Below are 20490 nucleotides of genomic sequence, written 5' to 3'. Positions count from 1 at the left end.
AGAAGCAGGACCCTATGTTGTCTTCAGTGTAGGAAGGGAGAGGGAAGGCCTTGGCGATGACGATCACACACGCACACACACCACACACACAAGAGCACACACCTCAAGTACGCTGTTTGGCAGCAAGTTTTAACATGCGGTGTTTACAAATGTTTTCCAGAGAGACTCAACAGAATATTTTCAGTTTGGTTGTTCTTATAACAACCTGCTAAGATCCCAGGGTTCCATTTGTGCTCTTTCTTCGAAAGACAGCAACGTGACCTCTGCTGCTTAGAATCAGACTAAAGAAACTGGGTGTGGTCATGATCCTGTCTGTCAAGCTGTTGCAGGTCACTCCTTTTGTTCTGGGCCCTGTCATGGGTTCCCAGTGACCCAGTGAGGATATTTCCCAGGCTTCATCATGATTAATTTAAGTCATCTGGGTCTTTTTGGTCAGCAGTTTCACCAAAACAGGAATGCCGCTTAGCACTGGCCAGTTCCTTTATAAAAGTCTGGGGTGCGGACTGGAAAGATAGTTCAGCACTTAGGAGGACTAACTGCTCTTCCAGAGGGCCTCGATTCCATTTCCAGCATCCACAGGGCAAGTCAGAACCATCTGTAACTTCAGTCCCAGGGGAATCTGAGGCCCTCTTCTGGCCACCCTGGGTGTGTATGTAATATATAGACATACATGAAGGTAAAACACCCATACATAAAGTAAAAATAAAGGGAAAATTATCCCATGGGTGGGAAATTTGCATACAATTATGATTTCTGAGCTGGGTGGTGGTGGCACAGGCCTTTAATCCCAGCACTCAGGAGGCAGAGGCAGGCAGATCTCTGTGAGATGGAGGCCAGCCTGGTCTATAAGAGCCAGTTCTAGGACAGGCTCCAAAGCTACAGAGAAACTCTGTCTCAAAAAACAAAACAAACAAAATTATGATTTCTGGCTAGAAGAGCATCAAAGAATATCACAGATGTGCTCAAAGTTGGATTATGGGGAAGCAGTTATAGGGAGTGAAAGAGAGGATTTGAGAGTGGAGGTGTGGGCCTCTTGCAGAAAGGGAAAAGAAAAGATATCCATTATAAACTGATGAACTGGCAGCCAGGGATGTGGCTTAGTTGATGGCGCGCTTGCCTCACAGGTACAAAGCCGTGGTTTGACACCTAGCGTGCACAAAATGGTGGGTTCGATCACTGCATAAATGTGTGTGTGTGTGTGTGTATATGTGTGTGTATGTGTGTACATGCACATGTGCCTGCATGCGTATATATAATTCTAGCTCCTGGGAGGTGGAGGCAGGAAGAGCAGGAGTTCAAGGTCATTTTGAATACATAGTGAGTTTGAACCCATGATAACCTTTTTAAATAAATAAGTTAATTTCAAAAATAAATTAATGATCTAAACGTCGAAACCCTTGCTAAGTAAGATGGGCAAACAGGATGCTGGTGTGAGTTCACTATGAAAAAGATGATATTATTAATTAGTGAACTTGATCATTTTTATAGTGTTACTACTCTATGGACAGGTGAGAGAAGTGCTTGGTATCGTGTCCCAGCTTTAGCGTGTAATGAAAACGGCAACAATAAAGCAGCAAACCTCACTAATCTCACATTACGTGAAAAGGGCTGCCCTAAGGGACCAGAGAAACATCACACCGCGTGTTCGAGAGGAGACAGGGAGTCCCTAGAGCTTCACCTGAAGTGTTTATATCTCTGGCAATGTGGCTACCCTTAGGGCTTCTCCTGAGGCTGGCAGGGCAGGATAGCAGGGACTTACAGGAGGCTCGTCACTCTCCACTGCTTCGGGACATTCTGGCCTGAGCAGGCTGCTCAGCCTTTGTGTTCTAGAAGCTTTTGGAGGTGGAGAAGGGCTTGTTATTTCAGTTGGCGTAAGTCCATTAAAGCATCTGAATATAGGAGTGGGCAGCCAGGGGCTGTTGTGTTCTAAGTTTTTGCCATTGCTAACCAGCCAGCCAAGATGGAGATAAGAAATTACCATCTAGCAATTGGGGCATAGCTTTCATGTTCATATGGGTTCCTCGGCCAATAACCTTTTATTATGTCATGCCTAAAATATGTACGTATTGAATGTGTTGTCATTACAATTCTGAAAGGCAGATTGTATTTCTGATTTTCAGATGAGATAGAAAGTACAGATGATTTGGCCGAGGTCAGATGCTGATAGTAATAGAACTGACTTAAAAATACAGCCATCGCCAGGCAGTGGTGGCGTACACCATTAATCCCAGCATGCACAAGGCAGAGGCAGGCAGATCTCTGTGACTTCTAGGTCAGCCTGGTTTACAGAGTGAGTTCCAGGGCAGCTAGTGCTGTTACACAGAGAAACCCTATCTCGAAAAACCAAAACTAAACAAGCAAACAAAAACAAAAGCAAAAACCAGAAATATCTCAGGATCTAAAGGAGAATTGGTACCAGAGCGCCCTCCTTCTTGTGTGATTAACAAAATCTGTAGACATTTAAGTCTTTTGCATAATGACTTAATATTTGCATAAACTTACGCACATCATCTCATGTAGTTTAAATTTTCTAAATAATTTACAGAATAAGGCTATGTAAATAGATGCTCATTGTGTTCTTTAGGGAATAATGACAAGAAAAGAAGGCAGTTAACGTTCATTACAGAAATGGTTGTTTCGGTTTTGTTGTTTCCCAACATTTTTGGTTTCGGTCCAAGGTTATTGGGTCCATGGTTTGCAGATGGAGAACCTGCAGTGTGTGTGTGAATCCAGTGAGTGAGACACGGCTCCACTTGGCTAAGGTCCCCTGCTGTGCGGTAGTCACTATCATTCCAGAGAGGTGGGGCGTGCTCATAAAGTCTGACGGATCAAGAGACTGCATGGCTGAGAGCCAGAACCTGTGGGATTCCTATTGCTCTTATCTAGGGTGATGGAGCTGCTTCTGGCAGTGAGCCACTCCCTGGGAGGTTAAACAAGACGGTAGGTACCTTGTACGTCTGAAACGCCCCCGCCCTGTGACATAGTTGGCTCATAAATAAGACCCAGAGTCTGTGAAGTGTACAAACTTCATGACCTCTTTACCTCGTCATACCTGACATCTTTGGCATTAGGTCTTCCCTTAAAGGTGAGATTGAATAGCAAAGTATATATCCTGTTCTGAAGATTCCAGTGGCAGCAGCCGTGGAGGGTCAGGGGGCAACTCTGGGAACCTTTTCCCTCCCTCATTTATGGAGCCTTGTGTTTGATCAACCCTTGACTCTGATTCAAATACCACTTTCGGCCTTTGGTTTTCTCAAGTTGGACTGATCAGGCTACTACTGATTTCCAGCGTTTCTGCCGCTGTCAGTAGTCTCTGAATTTGGTTCCGTGTTATCACCCACAAGTGTTTCAGGAATGGCGGATGTTCGTCATTCAGAGTGGACTCAAGATACTGGGAACGAGTATCTTAACAGTGTCTTCACTGAAGGATATGAGAGAACACCCTGCACTGTTGGGACAAAGCCCAAAGGTTGGCAACCGAAGATAGTAGCTGAGGATAGGTGGGTATACTTTCTGTGGAAGAATGAAGGAACCTAAAAGCTTCCGTGGAGAAGGGGAAAGATTTCTAGAAGAGATCGAGCAAAATACCTTCCACATTTGCGTACTCCATGAACATGTAAAGAGTTCAAGAAGGGCTAGCAATCAACCAGGGACAAACAGGAACCAGGAAGAGAAGATGGTAAATCAGAAATTTAAATCCATTTTAACCTAACCTGTGGGTAAGTTGGGTTTAGACTGAGCTGTGTTGGAGTCTGTTTTCTTTTTCTTTTTTTTTTTTTTTTTTTTTTTTTGGTTTTTGGAGCCTGTCCTGGAACTAGCTCTTGTAGACCAGGCTGGTCTCGAACTCACAGAGATCCGCCTGCCTCTGCCTCCCAAGTGCTGGGATTAAAGGCGTGCACCACCACCGCCCGGCTGGAATCTGTTTTCTAAGTGTGGTAGAGTTAAGAATGCACGTTTTCCAGGCTGTGGTGTGTAGGGAAGACCAGGCACGGGACCCTTTGCTGTCAGCACTCCCGTCTAAGAGTGGAGGTGACTCATCTGAACCTTGCCTTGGAAGAAGAGAAAGGGAAGAAGGAGGGGCTGGCCATGAAGACAGCCGTTCTTCATATCTCGAGTCTCCCTATCTCCCCTTTATGGCTGGAGAGAGTAGAAATGCAGACTTCATGATTTAGCATTGAGTGGTTAGCTCTGTCTATCATGGTTTTGAATGACTTTCATTTGACTGTCAGATTCAGCTGCCTGCTAAGGTAGAAGAAAAAGAGAAGAGCTCACAGGCTCAAAACAAACCAAAGAGCCCACCTCTGTCACTGCTCTAGAAGGATCCTAAGGGTTTTCTCTGTTACCGCAAAGAGATGGTTCTGCCGATGGGGCCCAAGTTACAATTCTAAAAGCATAGCCAGGTGATGGTGATGCACGCCTTTAATCCCAGCACTCAGGAGGCAGAGGCAGGCAGATCTCTGTAAGTTCGAGGCCAGCCTGGTCTACAATAGTCTACAAGTTCCAGGACAGCTAGGACTGCTACACAGAGAAACCGTGTCTCAAAAAAAAAAACTAAAAGCATTTTTTTTTTCAACAACTAGGAATCTGAGTTACTAGCTCTCTGGTGGAGGTGTGGAAGTGGACGACAGTGCTGGAAAGCAAGCTGGAGACTAGGAATCCTGCCTTGCTCCTGCGGATTCCAGTCTCCACCCTCTGGCCTATGCTAGTCTTGTGAAGATAGTTACAGCAAGCACGGAAGCAGTCTGTACTCTGAAAAACACCACACATTGAGCAGGGAGGGAAAACATTGCTGTAACTTCTTGCTAGCCTCCATGGGGGACCAGATGGTTACCCCGGGCAGTTCGAGGAAAGGCTCTTTGTCAGGCTTCCAGGCTAGTTGGGGTTCAGAAATCTCTCAGAAACACATTTGGGGGTCATTTGCAGCTGTAGATGTCAGTGATGCAAGCAGAAAGCAGATGTAACTTGTTTGTGCTAGCTGAATGGAACTCTTGGAGCCCTGGTGCCCATCGATGGGCTAGGCCTCCCTTAAAGTTATGAACTTTTACATGCATACCGTGTGTGTGTGTGTGTGTACACTAAGTATAGACAGTCTTCAAAGGAAACAGTGCATTTTCCATAAAGCAAACCCAAGAAGGCCTGCTGTGGGCCATTAAGGGTTAGGCTACATTTGGTAAAAGTTCATAGTATCTTCTTTTAATGATGGAAAGTTACACAGTTTAAAAAGCTGCTCTTTCTGGTGCACGACGTCAGACAAATAGCATCTGTAAAAATTTACATTTAGATTAATAAGTGGTGACAAGAAACCTTTGAAAAGTGTTTTGAGGTTTACAGCAAAACTGAACAAGAAACCCTAAAGATTTCCCAGACAGCTATATTCATGATCATCATCTGGGTCGGAGTGACCCGTGTGTTACAGCCAATGAGCGTGGACACACCCTTCACTGGAGAGTCAGCAGTGCATGCTAGACTTCCCTCAGCGTTGTGCGTTCCGGGAGTGTGGAAAAATGTGTATGGACATATGTCAGCAGGACAGTCGCATGCACAGGCATTAACTATTCGTTAATCCTGGTGTGTCCCTGTCCCCTCTCCTGCAGGGTAACTCTGGGTATAAACTGTGGGTGGCACCTACCTGTGGCATCATAGTTGCTCTCCTAGATAGAATCCACCCGTGCCTTTATAATTTGATTAATTCTATTACATTGTTTTAGCTACAAAGAAAAGCATACCAAGATAGGACATTCTTCAGTGTATATGTTTTATGGTAAGACTTGAGACAGTTTTTGTTACTACTAGTTAGATTTCAATAAAACAAATGGCATTTACCAATGTAAAATCAACCCCCCCCCAAATACCTTCACCCCCAACCCCTTTAATAATAAAAAGATCTCCAAGGCTTGGCCCCTTTTATTTTTTTAATTTAGAGACATCTGCAATTACCTAAAGTTTAGTGCCAGAAACAAATTGGGCAGTAACGGGATTTGACTCATCAGCCTTTTTTTCTTTCTTTTTGGCTTGTAGCTTTGAATGTTGCCTTCTTGCCTCTGGTTGTGTATACAGATTCCTGAGTCAGAACTTCTCAGGTCTAAGACCTCTGGGGGAGGGGACAGGGAGAGCAGGCTGGTGGTCTCCAGCGCCTGCAGACAGCCCCTCCTATCCCAGACCAGGACTGTTTTGCTGGAGAGAGGCCTCTGTTTCTAAAGTCAGTTTAAGGCGTGTCCTCTGAATCTTTTTTTTTTTTTTGTCAGTTTGCCCGCCACATTCCCCACTTCCGTGGTTCCCTCCTTGGGCCTGCTGTGCTGTGTGTGTAAGGCTCCTAGCTGTGAGTTTTGATTTTTGAAGTACAAAGCCTTCTTTTTTTTCCTGTCCAAGTGCAGTCTTTTCAGGCAGGGGCCCACAGCGAAGGCAGTCCTAACTCCCAGACCACAGATCCAGAGAATAGGACACTTAATGAGTACAAATTGGGGGCTTCTGATGGCTGGCCCTGGGGTTCCTCTATCTGAACCCCTTTACCTGCTTCACTGCCCCTAGGGTAGAGGTTACAGGGGCAAAAACAAAAACAAAACAACCCCCCACAACAACAACGAAAACAAGCAAGCCCACAACAGGAGAGGGCCCTTTCCCTTCTCCTCTGGGGTAGAAAGCTTATATATCCTCATTTCATGTTGCATGCAACATTTTAGAAAATTATAGAGTGCCCTAGCCGAATAGGTTACTAACCATGGGCTGCCAGTATTTGTGAGTGATTACTATTATCTCTGTTGGCAGGGCTTAGCTGTAGTGCATGGAATACCCTTCTATCTGGGACAGACTTCAGGGGTGGGCAAGCCTGGGTAAGTAGGGTTTGTGTGGCTGTGGCTGTGGGTGTGTCCCAGGCAAGATGGTCTAGTGCATGTATGAGTTTGTTCAGTAGGTCCTTGAATCAAAGCAAACACACACACACACACACACACACACACAGAGAGAGAGAGAGAGAGAGAGAGAGAGAGAGAGAGAGAGAGAGAGAGAGAGAGAGCGCTTCACATAGGCGATAGGTTGACAGCCGCGGAGTCCCAGTCTGCTCTCTTCTTGTTAGGCTGTTAGCACCCAGGACTGTGGGCTGCAGATCCATCTATACGTGAGACTAGTCATTTTCCCTTTTCCTGCCTGCCCCCTCACCTGGCCCAGTGCCTTGTCCAGAGAGCTGTATATAAAGCCACACTGGATGAGTGGCCTCGGGAGTGAGTGCTTTGAGGAAGAAACTAGGAAGTCTGTGTACCAGTTATTTGAACTCGTTATAATCCCTTCAGTTTCTTTCTATCTCATTTCTTCTTCCCGACCCTCATGCCTTCAGATCTTGGAGCAGTTATTAGCATTAGTTCACCTACGTTGTGTTTGTGTGTGGGGTGTGTGTGAATGTATGTGGTGTATGTATAGGTATCTTTTTAAAGGGACCATTACTCTATCACTTTAGCTTGACTTAGGTGAGACTGCCTTCTAGGGCTGATCTCCTAGGCTGGCCATTGACCTGCCTAACTGGGAGATTAGGTCCCCACCCAGCCCAGAGATTTCATCCTTTTAACCAGAAAAAAAAATAGTTTTCCCATAGTGGGTCTTTATTATTGCTCTTGACACCATTCTTAAATCTTTAAAAGAAGTTACGAGTGTCTTCACTGAGTTGGATGAAACACATTATGTGGTGAGGTAGGTTTTAATCCAGATGCCTCTGAACCCTATCTCAGAAATACATGTTAGGAGCCAGACAATACCTCCACCTTCTTTGCTGGTGGAGCATAGAAGGCAGTACTGGGTACCTCTCCACTGGACACTCTCTTGGTGTGTTTTACAGATTTCATGTGGAAGACTGTTGTGCTCATTCGTGGATGGACTGTCTGTGAGTCTGTCTGCTTAGCATTAGAGGCAGATTCCAGTGAGCATGCTGTAGAAGAAAGGGCACGGAATGTGGAGACACTTAGGCTTGGCATGCATCCTCAGTCCCATGCTTCATCAACAGCACAACCCTGGGCAAAGTACTGGGTTATCCTAGTCCGCAGTGTTCTCATTGATCTAGAGGTGTGTCTCTCTAGTAGGAGAGGATCCAGGCAAGCCTACCATGCCACCTAAACTATTTCGAGGAACTTTCCACGCAGCTTGATTGTGAGACTCAAATATCTCTTTCCTGGGAGAAGCAAGGGGGGGGGGGGGATCCCATCGATTAGAAATAAGAGAACCCTAGTACAAGGCTTTGTGATAGATGACTGTGGGTTGCTAGGCAACTTCACAAGATTTCTGTGATCATTGAGTATGGAGCAGGCTATGAAAGTAAACTAGCAAAGCTAGATTAAATAGGCAGGGTGGTAAAATGTGATGCTATTATCTCTGAAGCAATTGAACTACACTTATATAAACTATGCTTATATAACCCTCGAGTTAGTTGCTAAAGTATCTGAAGGGTGCAGAAGGTCTTCCTCTTTGAAGCCCGCTTCATTCTTTTCTCTGATTTTGGACCACTAGCCCATAATGCTGGTATCAGTGATGGGCTGCTACTGGCCTGAGCGCTTCACCAGCTGTAGGAGGTTGACCTGTCTGCCAGGTCCCCAAGACCAAAGTTGCCAAGTAGACCTGGCCAGCACCATTTTGCTGGGCTAAGTTGTGGCATCTGGTAGAACTGATTGAGCACCATCTCTTTTGTCCCTGAACCCACTCAGTGGTTATTTCAAGGTGCATGGCTAGGCACTGTTGGTCTTTGCTTCTGGGGAGCTCCTTTTCTCCAGATGGGGAGGCTATGGTGTAACAACTGAATTTTCAGGGCTGACTGTCGTTAGGGCTAAATTGTTTCATAACATGATAATTACTGTATCATCCAAAGTAGGGGGAGCCTGAGGAGGGCAAACAGAGCCGGGGGTTTATTATTGGTTATCGAGAGGATGTTCATGAAAACATTCATTAGTGCTGCTCCAGAAATGAAAACAGGGTGTCAGCAGAGCAGGCCAGCCTAGGCAGCTTTGCCTTGCCTCCGGATGGAACGGTGTTCTAGAGGCTTAGCAGAGCCAGCCTGTCCAAGCCAGCGTCGACCTTGTAGCTCGGGATGGAATTGTGGTTTGGAAACGGGCAGGCTCTGATCAGTTCTTGCTCTTGAATCTTATGGTTTGCATTATTTACTTCCCTTTCCGTTACTGTGATTTTGTTCTCAAAGGGAACACCATCCAACACCTCATAATATTCGCCGTCGGTCAGTCCATCAGGCCAGAAGTGTAGGCTGCTTAGGGAACCATACACTGACCTTAGCTTAGTGTATAACAGGTTTGACTGAGGGCCCAGGTGTCCAGCTGCCTGAGCCCAGGCCCTAGCCAAGCATGCAGTTCAGTGTGACTGTATCATGGTACCTCTGTGAAGTCAGTTTCTCACCCAGACAACCCACAGAACGACAAAGAATGATAGGTTATGATTAGTTGAAAACACTAACTATGTACAGCCAGAGGGCAACCCTAGTGCCCTCAGAGGCTACTCACTGTGTCTGTGAGGCAGTGTCTCATACAGGGATCTGGGGCTCCTTAATTAGGTCTGACTGGCCAGCAGCCTTTGGAGTCCACCAGTCTCTGATTCCCAGCCCTGGCATTACAGACAGCACCGTGCCTGTGTTTTCATGTATGTACTGGTGATCAGACTCAGGTCCTCATACTTGCATAGCCAGCACTTTGCCAACTGAGTCATCTCTCCGGCTTCCACTGCCATGGTTTGATGGACAGAAACAGACAAATGAATTTTGCGAGTGACCACCCGTCTCTTTGCCCTGAAGTATGTGTTGAGTGTCAGATGAAGAAAACATGAATTCTTCCTCCTCTGCTTCTTGCAGCACTTCTCAGAGCTCCTGGATGAGTTTTCCCAGAACGTCCTGGGTCAGCTCCTGAATGACCCCTTCCTCTCAGAGAAGAATGTGTCAATGGAGGTGGAGCCATCTCCGACATCACCAGCGCCTCTCATCCAGGCTGAGCACAGCTACTCCCTGAGCGAGGAGCCCCGGGCTCAGTCACCGTTCACCCATGCGGCTGCCAGCGATGACTTCAATGACGGTAAAAACCGAGAGCACCGAGACACAGGGGGGCCTTAACCCCTTTGACTCTAGCTTGTCGAGGAGACAGGGTGTGGGCTCTGTAATTGTTAGCATCCGCATTAGCCACACACCCACTATCTGGTGCTAAGGCTGTAAATGCCAGGGGGTACACCATACCCTTCTTTCTGCTAGGCTGCTTCTCAGGGAACTTGCTGTTACTGAATCATCTTGCTCTCTTTGGCATGGGCCTTGGGCAGCAGAGCCCCTCTGTGCAACCGAGCTGGCCTCTCAGCTGATGATACCAGCAGTATGGGGAGCTAGCTAGTTGTTTTAAAGGATCATATCGTTTTCCTGACAAAGGATTATTTATGACAGTTCTTATCTAGAGAAACCTCTGGGGGCATCCTCTTCGTTTCCCAGCAAGTTCCACTGACCCTACGTGTATGGGATCTTGGTGAATGTTCTTGGACTCTCTTGTTGGTATCCATTTCATGCCTATTCCCATAAACAGTGCTGCAGCTTGTCATTGTTGGAGGACTGGCTTTTCTAACCCCAGAGGTGCTAAGATGTCTGGATCATTCCTCTATAAGCCTTTATTTGCTGTATTTTCTACCTTGCCAGTTTTACATGTGTGCATGCATTCATACACATACATGTTTACACACATGTGCACGTGCACACACACAATTGAACTGTGTTTTATTTTCTTAGAGGGACAGCCAGCTATTTTAAGTAAACTCTAAAGACCTTGTTCCTACTTTCATTCCAGCATGTGATACTTTTTTCCGCAGGAGGATGATGTCATACGATGTGGCTACTAAACTGATATCTCTTTGGGTTTTGCTCTGAGCCCCCCCCCCGCCTTCCCTTTCATACCATGTGTGTGTGACAGGTGTCTTTTACAGATTGCTCCCCACCTAACGCATTTCCTAATGCTTCCCTGTGGCTAAAGGCCAGTGCCTATATCCACATGCATAAGGAAGCCCCCCCCCCCAAAGAGGAATTCATTACTAGCTCCTAAAATAATTAACTTGTACCAGTAACACACCTTTCTCTCGGGGCACAGAATGTTGTGAGTGTGAATAATTCCCATTCCTCCCTAGGATACATTCTTTCATGGAACAGTCACACCCATCAACATGGGGAAGAGTGTGGTTCCATGCTCAGCACAGGGGTGCTGTGAACCTGGGAGTGGGCTCTCTCTATCCTGCTGGCACCTCACCCTGATGCTCTGATTTCCCCTCTGTTATGGGGAGTTTGGGAGCATAGGGATTTAGCCCTCTGCTAGGGTCTGTCAGTTATTCCTGTCTTGCACCAATAGGATGAGGTGTCATGCTTCCCGGAAAGAAAGGCAGAGAACTTAGCTAATTCGAGAATATATGGGTGCTTTGGAGGATAAAATTTGATGTTTAAAAAGCTCAGAGAAATGTCTTCTGCGTAGCATCTCAGCAAACCATATTCTTCCGGTGCCTGCCCCATCCTGCAGTTTGTGCAGTTCATTTCAGAAATGCCATCAGATCAGATGCAGAATCTGTGCTCTCTGTTGTGACTAGTGCCGTGTTCTCCCTTAGCCTCATTGTTAAAGGTGTATTACTGTAACAGCATACTGCAGCGAAAGTTATCTGAAACTTATGAACTACATATTTCTCTGATTCCCATGTAATATCATTAGACTGTGATTGACCAGAGGTAACTAAGACCATGGAAAATGAAGCATAGGTAACAGGGAGCGGCTGTGTCCCCAGCCCTCACTGTGTGCGGGCCAGCTCAAGGAAGTCAGTTGTCTGGATTTCAGGTTAAATTCGTGCAAGCCCTGAGTTAACTTCAGTATTTTTTAAATGGGTGAGTGGTCAAACAAAATGGCTGTTAAGATTTCTTCTAACTCTGAGATTTTTTTATGGGGATGTGCTTGCCTTCATGCAAGGTTCCCTCATGTTCTTGTCATTGCTTTATCTATTTTCTTCTCATAACTCCATTGGAGCCTCTGTCTCCTACCATTCTTTGTTTGTGGCATAATCTTCAGTGTCTTTTGCATTGGCCATGTATGCTGTGTAACAAATGTTCTGTACTTAAGTCCTCTGAAGTGATACTTCTGTGGGTTTGGTTCATAATTTATCCTGACATTAGAATCCAATGCTGACCGAGACATTCCAGGGTAAGACACGCTACCCTAAAAGCAGCTATCTGCAGTAGTCAACCAGCCACAGGTGATAAGTCAGTTGCCCTATGGGTCTCCCCATGGGGCTGTCGGCTTTTCCCACCTGTCAGCTACCTTTCCTGACACAGCCAGGGAATAGACCCAGCTGCCCACAGGACAGCACTGATTCATTGTGGTAGGGAACTGCACAAGAAGGCATTTAGCAGGAGGTGCTGGAGACCGTCTTGGGTGCTGGCAGCCACATGTGAAGTGAAGTGATTTTTCAGTGTCTGGATTCCTTTACCTGGTATTACTAGGCTACACACTTTCTGTTCATTGGTACGGAGGCTCTTATGTTTATATTCAAGACCCTGAAGAAATAAAAAGAAAATGACATTTGTCCATTGGTCTCCCAGAATTTGTCAGGAGGGGAGGATTGGAAGTGTACAGTACACAACCGATTATAAAAACATTATACATGTGTCAACCCTAGTGGAAGCTATTCATACGTGTTCCAAATTCTATATCACACCGATTGACTCTGGAAGGGTCCTTTAACTTTTCAAGCCTTGCTTCCCTGTGTGTAAAACAAGGGTGAGAATGGCTTTCATGTTTTGTTCTGAGGATTAAGTGTGATAATAGATTTCATTGCCTCCCAGTGTCCGGCTGCAAGCAGGAAAGCTCTTAGCTCTGTTGCCGTTGTTATTTACAGCTGAGGTCTGCGCGAGGACAGGACGCTCAGTCAGACATTGTCGAGGATTCTTTTTAACTTTAGTTATTTTGGGGAGCATGAGTGTGCACACAGCATGCATGTGTGGAGGTCAGAGGAAACTTGGCAGGAGTTAGTTCTCTCTTCCCACCATGCCTGTTCCAGGAATTGGACTCAGGTCATCAGGCTTCCCTGAAAGTGCCCTTACCCACTGAGCCATCTTCCTGGTCCTGTGAAAGAGGACCTCGCAATTTAGCAGCCTATGAAATTTAGTAGGTACTTATTAGTGGATTTTTTTTTAATTTTTGCTAGTTCGTTTTTAATACGTCAGCTAGATCCAGAGAATGAGCCCCAGATTATAATTGATTAGGGGACAGAAATGAACTGTAAACATAATACTTTTTAGTTGCATGGAGATTACTAGTTATCCATGTATTTCAATTACCCATGTGATTGTTGGGTTCCTTCTGTATTTTGAGCTGTGTGAGGGCACGATCCGTTCTGTGTCTGGCAATTAGCATGATGTTTGGTACTCTGAAGCTGTTCAGGAAACATTTATACCATTGACTTGTATAGCCAGTTGTAAAAGACGATACGAGAGATGGAGTATCCATCTCTGACCTGTGGGGTAATACCACGGAGGCGATTGCTCCATTCCACTTGTTGCCTCTGCACACACGACAGAGGCAGGATTTCACCAGTGCGAGCTCCTGGCTGACTGCAGCTTCCATCTGCAGATCAAACATGGTGCCAAAGAGAAGCAGGTGTGTTGTTAATGCTTTGTGGCTCATCTTCAAACTAATATCATAGCAATTTTTTTTAGTACTGTATCTTATAAGTGTCAATCAGTGACATGGAAAAATAGGACAAGGAAGGGAGAGCGCTGACATTCGACATTGTGACAGGTGACACAAACAAGGACTAGTGGACGGGGAAGCACCAGGTGTGTGTCTCACACCTGCGGTTTGCTGCTCAGAACCCGAGCTGGAGGTGGTCTAATGACATTCAGTACACTAACCTTGGTTCCCTTCCACATGTAGGCTGCACACATATCATGTACCAGATTCCCACTTAGATACTCAGGAAACCCAGCAGTGACCCGTAGACCCTGCCTGTGAGGAGGAATCAGGGTCTGATGAAAACATAATGTACCTGCTACCATATTAGGCAGATTCTGAGGAGCGTTCCAAGAGGAAATTAAACTGTAGGAGTTTCCAGGAGAGAGAGAGGGAGCACACCCACTCAGGAGTCAGGAAGAGCTGCCTGAATGAAGCAGGATTTCAGCTGGGCCTTGGCTTGCTGCCTGGAGTCAGCCCCTGGGGCTTGCTCGAGGGCCTCAGACAGAGAGCAGAGGAGCAGAAGGCCAGGACACACCAGCACTTTGAAAAAAGATCCTCAGCCAAAAGCTCGTACACAAAGCAGATTTCCAAAGGTTCAGGGTTCCTTCCTGTTCCGTTCATCAGTTGTCTTCCTTTGTCTGTGTCTGGGCATATTGTCTCTACTCTGTCCTCTGTCTCTGAAATTCGTTCCTCTGTGTAGGCTTGTCTAGTGCCGACACTTTTTAATGTAGCTTTTATTTAACCAATTGATTCTTTCACTTACAGAACTGCGTGTTCGATTTCCTTGCTGATTTTTTTTTCTCTGTTTTTGGACTTCCTTCTCCAATTCATTGTTCTGCTCACTTTGGGGACTGTCTTGTCAGGAGATAGACTTCCTTAGAACACCTGCTTATTTGAGTCATCTATATAGACATAATTCTGTTAAAAGAAGAACTCTGAATTCATCAAGGACATTTCTGCCGTCTTGGTGTCTGGGGTTTCATTATGGGGAGTTGGTAGTTTGGGACTGAGTCATGGCGAAGACATCCCTTTGGGGGACTCCCAGAAAGCAAAAGAACCAAATAGAATTAGAAAGGGGGCAGGGAGTTAACTAGGAGACCCATTCATCCCTACAGACTTTCAAAGCACAAGAAAGAAACACAACAAATACAAGATGGCAACCCTCCTTCCACTGTGTTACTGGCCTTCCACATGAAGGGATCATACATGCACCTAAGCTAAACACCCAGTGTGGGGAGAAACAATCGGTAGATCTTGTTGAGTAAGACCAAAAATACACTGTCGGGTACCCCAACTGGCACCCAGTTCCCTTTGTAGCTTTTGTGCCATGACAGGTTTATGCTGCTCTTTGCTGAAAAGAGGCAGGGGGCATTCAGAAGCATTTTGCAAAGGGCATACAATCCACAGTTCACCTTTGGGAAGTTCTGGTGTTTTCTCTCATGTTTATAAGTGGGAAGCAATAGTATGGGATAGGAATTGTTTGAGGTGTTTGCCATCGAAGGCATGGGTGAACGGAGATGAGGGTAGACTTATCCAGCATCGCCTCCCCTGGGTCTTAGCTACAGTTGTGACGCTGAGATTTGAGAGTGAGCAAGTGTGTAGTAATAATATTATTTTATTTTCTTGGGCCATACCTTATATCCCTCCAAAGCAGGAGTCAACCCTTCCAGATCCAAGCATTCAGAGCAGGTGAGTACCCAGATAAGTTATGATTTCTCTTTAGGAAACATGCAGATGTGTGGTGTTTAAGAGCAGCTGTTGGCACTAAATCTAGTATTCCTTACCTCTTAGTCCCCAATAGGTGAAACAATAGTAGGAGCCCTAACTTCTAGTGGTGGATAATGAGAATCTCATTCTTGGGAAAGCCAGTGATACAGCTCTCCTTGTCCAGTTTTGCTTAGAGCAAACGCCGCTCTTCTGTAAGTGTTTCTAAGCTTGAAAGCCGTGCTGGGACATAGAGCTAAGGAGAGGCTTAGTGTAGAAAGAGGCTCCTTTTTATTCATCTTCCTCTCTTCCTCCTGCCATAACCCTTCTGACGTCCCTCCCTGTCCCTCCTAACTTTCCCTTTCTCCTGCCATAACCCTTTTGCCATCCCTGGCCATTCCTCCTTACTTCCACTTGCCTCCCCTGAGTTCTAGAGCAATCATACAGAACAAATGGATGCTTGTACCCTACACAGTGGACTCTAGACCCCTAAAATATGCACCAAATTTGGGGCTGTCTATGTTTGTTAGCTTTCCTGGTAAGAGGCTTTATAGCTTTCTTTAGTTTATATTTTACAATTATTGTATGTGTGTATATGGTGTATGTGTGTATGCTGTGTGTGTGTGTGCGTGTGCGCGCCCCCATGTAAGGGTGTGTACGTATATATATTCCACAAATGCTGAGGTGGAAGTCTCCCCTTCCACTACATGTGTTCTGGGGATCCAGCTCAGGTCCACTGGGCTCAACTGCAAGTGCCCTTACTCACTGATCTGTGCTGTGGGCTTTGATAACTTTAGCTTCTTGAAAGATCCCATGATGACAAAAGTCAAGAACCCCTGGTCTGATGCAGCACAGGGCTCATCCATTTCAGAGCTAACTAGAAACGTCTCTGAAACGCTGGAGCTACAGAGTTGCATAGGGCTCAGGCCACAGAAGCCAAGCCTGGGAATATGGCTGGCCTTCATGGACACTGGAGGCAGTGTCCACCCCGTTCAGCCACCTCTCCTCAGGGTGCAGACTGGTGACCATTTGCTGAGAGTGCTTCTTGTCCAACAATAAAAGTAAAGTATAAAAAGGAGAAAAATTAAGAGGCTGAAAGAAATTCCCCAGTAAAACGTTCCTGGCTATGCTTACGATACTGGGGTGAGCTGACCTTGTGTGACCCCCAAGGGGTCATCATCTTTGTAATCATTGAAATGGGGTCGTATTCCGTTGTAATCAAATTGGGCTGGTGGGTTTATTGTCTTTCTGAAGAGAGCAGTTTCTGTTACTATGGCAGATACCCGGTGCACACTCACCTTGTGAGGAGAGCCGTTCCCTGTGACAGCTTTAAAGGTTCCATTGTGTCTTTAGTTGCTGAGGGGTCTCTGGTGAAGCGACACATCACAGCGGAAGTACATAGTGAGACAAAACTGCTCGCCTTGGAACCAGAAGGCCGAGAAGAGAAAGAAGATGAGACTGGGGGTCCCATAATCCCCTTGAAGAACATACACCCTCTGACCCCAAACCTCCCGCTACGCTGCACCTCCTATAGCTCCACCACCTTCCAATAGTGCCAGACACAAAGCACATGCACCCCGGAAGACACGAGCCACACGATAACTGGCCTTCTTGAACTTTTCCCTCTCAAGGGCAACGTTTTGCTCAAGAAATTTTTGCATGACCCTTGATGTGTAGGTATATAAAATAGTCATGCAAAGCAAACATCTACCTTAATAAATGATAAATGGATTTTAAGACAGTTCTTTAGTATACATATAATTTTACCATTTATTAAAGACAAAGGCAAATATTCAGTTAAGGAGAATTGGCAATACTTGTTATTTTTATATAAAACATACTTTATGTAAAGCATTATATAAAGAATAATCGGCCAAATGCTAAAAGGTATAGTGTGTCTTCAGTGTTTTCAGAGTTGGTTAGTATTTTGATTTTAAAACATCAGCACTGAAAATGCTGTTTTGCATGAACATGAACTGCAGCATGGCAAATGCATTTTAAGCCTTTTCAGAAATTATTGGAAATTTTATCCTAATCCCAAGTCAAATTCATCTAACCATTTTTTTAGAGATTTATTTATTTTTTGTATGGGTGCTCTATCTGCATGTGTGCCCAAGTCAGAAATGGCATAAGATCTCACTACAGATGGTTGTGGTTACTGGGATTTGAACTCAGGACCCCTAGAAGAGCAGCCAGTGCTCTTTACTGCTGAGCCATCTCTCTAGCTGTGAGCTAATTTTTTAAAAAATGAAACAAGTCAGAAAGTCTAACAGCAATTTTTTTAAAATCAAGCATACTAACACAATAGACTCCAAAGATGCGCTATTTTGTTACTTGCATGCTGAAGAGTGACATTGGGAAGTACTAAAGACCTTTGTTTTCTGTATTTAAACTGGTCTGCCTCTATAAGAAGAAACTTTGTATGGACACTGAGCCCGGGACAGCCAGTGGTCCTGAAGCTGAGCTGAGGAATTTGGGGCTTCAGCTGATGATGATTCGTGGTATAACATCCTGCACAGGGCAAGGCACACACATTGTATATTCATAACCAAAGCTGCAGTAAAGTTGCTCAGGGCAACACTGGGTGAGCCCTGCAAGAAGAGCCTCTGATATAGTGTGTGTCATAGTTAGGATTCTCTTGCTGTGAAGAGACACCATGACCATGGCAGCTCATATAAAGGACGACATCCAATTGGGGCTGGCACACAGTTCAGGGGATTACTCCATTATTATCATGATGGGAAGCATGGTGGCACACAGGCAGATACAGCATGGTTCAAGAGAGGTAGCTGAGAGTTCTACACCCAGATCCAAAGGCAGCAGGAAGAAAGAGTGGGCTTGACTTGAGTTTCTGAAAACCCAAAGCCCACTCCCTGTGACACATTTCCCCCAACAAGGCCACCTCTACTTCTACAAGGTCACACATCCTAATAATGCCACTCCCTATGGGTCTATAGAAACCATTTTTGTTTAAACTACCACAGTGTAAGTTTGATTTTTTTTGGGGGGGTGGGTGTTTCAAGAGAGGTTTCTCTGTGGCTTTGGAGCCTGTTCTGGAACTAGCTCTGTAGACCAGGCTGGTCTCGAACTCACAGAGATCCGCCTGCCTCTGCCTCCCGAGTGCTGGGATTAAAGGCGTGCGCCACCATCGTAAGTTTGATTTTTTAAATTAATTTCTGTCTGTTGTGCATTGAGAAGCCTTTTACTGTTGCCTAATTTGTCACATCTCCGTGTTCAGTTATGTGACTTTCAGTTGAAGAATCTGTAAACTATAGCACAAGGTACACATTTGCTTTGTTCTGTTATTTTAGTGTTTTTCCTGAAGAAGAAACTTAGTAACGCTAGACCCGGCCATTCAGAGAGAACTTGATGTGGCCCCTGTCCTCCAAGCTTGTGTAAGAATAGGGTATAAAAGTCTATAAAATATCAGCAGGTTAATCAGAAGGGGTAGATAATGCATTTGTGCCAAGGTAACTTTCATAAGAGACTAATAGCGGGGAGCTGACCCAGTGGCTAAGGGCATGTACCAGACCTCGGTGCCTGACACGTGTATCAGGTGACTCAAAACCACTTGTAAATTCCAGCTCCAGGGAACCTGGCACCCTCTTCTGGCCCACATGGGCACTGCATTCTTGTGCACCTACCTGTCCTTTTAACTCAATTTAAAAATTAGTAATAAAAATAAATCTTTATTAAAAAAAAAAGAGATGATTGCTGTTTCAGGTCTATAGAGTCTAGACAGGCCAGGGATATCTCTTGTGACCAGTTGTCCTGCTGATGAATCCACTGGGGTTTCTCAGGGTTTGCAAAAGCTAGAGCTAGCTGGGTGGGCTCAGTATTGATCCTTTCAATTTACGGGGCTGTTTCCACAGTGACAGATGGGAGCAAGACCTCAGTGAGCTGGATGGAGGTGAGTAACTGGTGCTGGCGTGACGTCATAAGGGGAGAATGAGACAGGCTGCGGGAGGAGGAGGACTCCGGAGTCGAACACAGTGAGAGGATTGGGAAACAGGGTTGGAGCAAAGAGGGGGGTGTTTGTTGGAGAGTCATAGGAGAGACTGAGGCTGAGGCTGCAGAGCGGGGGAGGGATGCACAGAGAGTTAGCTGCAGAGAAACCAATGGCAAAGAAAGTGTTTTTTTTTTGTTTTTTTGTTTTTTTGTTTTTTTGATTAGAGAAATAGGCTGCAGGATTCACACAGGGTTGTGTGTGTGAGGAAAGGTCACGGGTGAGTCACAGGTGACTTGGGTTTCTGCTCTCTAGCCTTGGAAGGATCTCTGTGTTGACGTGTTCCCAGGAAGTGGGGCCCAGAAAAAAATAAGACCCAGAGATGAGATAAATAGCTAATCGCATTTGCTCTGAGCTGGTGTCAAGAGCATCAGTGTGAGTCATTCTAGAGGGGCAGAAAAGGATGATGTGGTTATACTGGGTCCTCTGCCTTGGCTGGGGTGCTGAAAGAGCCTGCGTGTGTTTGGGTGGGAGCACAGGGGAGGAATATAACAGTGCTCCCCCCAGAACAGCAAAGCAGTGATCCCTTTGCTTAACCCCTGCAGTCTAGAATAGTTAGTCTAGTGGAGTTAGGATAGTACAGCCAGCAGTGAGTTGACAGCCATCTGTCAAGTAAAACTACTTGGATTATTCGGAAATAACAGCTCTATTATTGACGAAGAAAAATTAAATATATGTGGGAGTTTTGTGCACATCGGTGTACTCAATTAGGCTTTTCAAATCAGCCCTTTGTTCCATGGTATTTACGTGGTTCGTGCTCTAAACACAGCATCCTGCGGGAGAAACAGTGAATCTGAAAGATTCAAGTACAGGTACAGTGCGGATCGCTAGAGTTATATTGTGTATGACTCTAGCTTTGAGTCTCGGCGCTGCCCGGATTATGAATGACGTGATCTTGAGTGAGTTGCTTCGCTCTTTGGTCTCCCCATCCCTGATCTTTAAAATGAGAATATAATATTTACTTCCACAGCTTTGCTGGAGGGCTTCACCGAGTTAATATTTATTGAACACTTAGAACGGCGCCTGCCACTTTGCAAGCACCAAATAAGTATCAGCTATTATTGC

At 45.5% G+C, this 20490-nt stretch overlaps 1 protein-coding gene across 1 annotated transcript in view; it reads left to right on the top strand.

Annotated features, from left to right (window-relative positions):
• The window catches only part of Creb3l2 (cAMP responsive element binding protein 3 like 2), a 115432-nt gene that overhangs the window by 55113 nt on the left and 39829 nt on the right, over positions 1 to 20490 (top strand). The window contains exon 2 of the mRNA XM_041675601.1: positions 9833 to 10049. Within this exon, the coding sequence (XP_041531535.1) occupies positions 9833 to 10049 (217 nt within the window). The remainder of the gene's footprint in view (positions 1 to 9832; positions 10050 to 20490) is intronic.

The sequence above is a fragment of the Microtus oregoni genome, unplaced genomic scaffold (assembly GCF_018167655.1).
Source record: "Microtus oregoni isolate MIOR12 unplaced genomic scaffold, Mior012 000026F_ref0000081, whole genome shotgun sequence".
Lineage (NCBI taxonomy): Eukaryota > Metazoa > Chordata > Mammalia > Rodentia > Cricetidae > Microtus > Microtus oregoni.
This window is presented reverse-complemented; position numbering and strand designations above follow the sequence as displayed.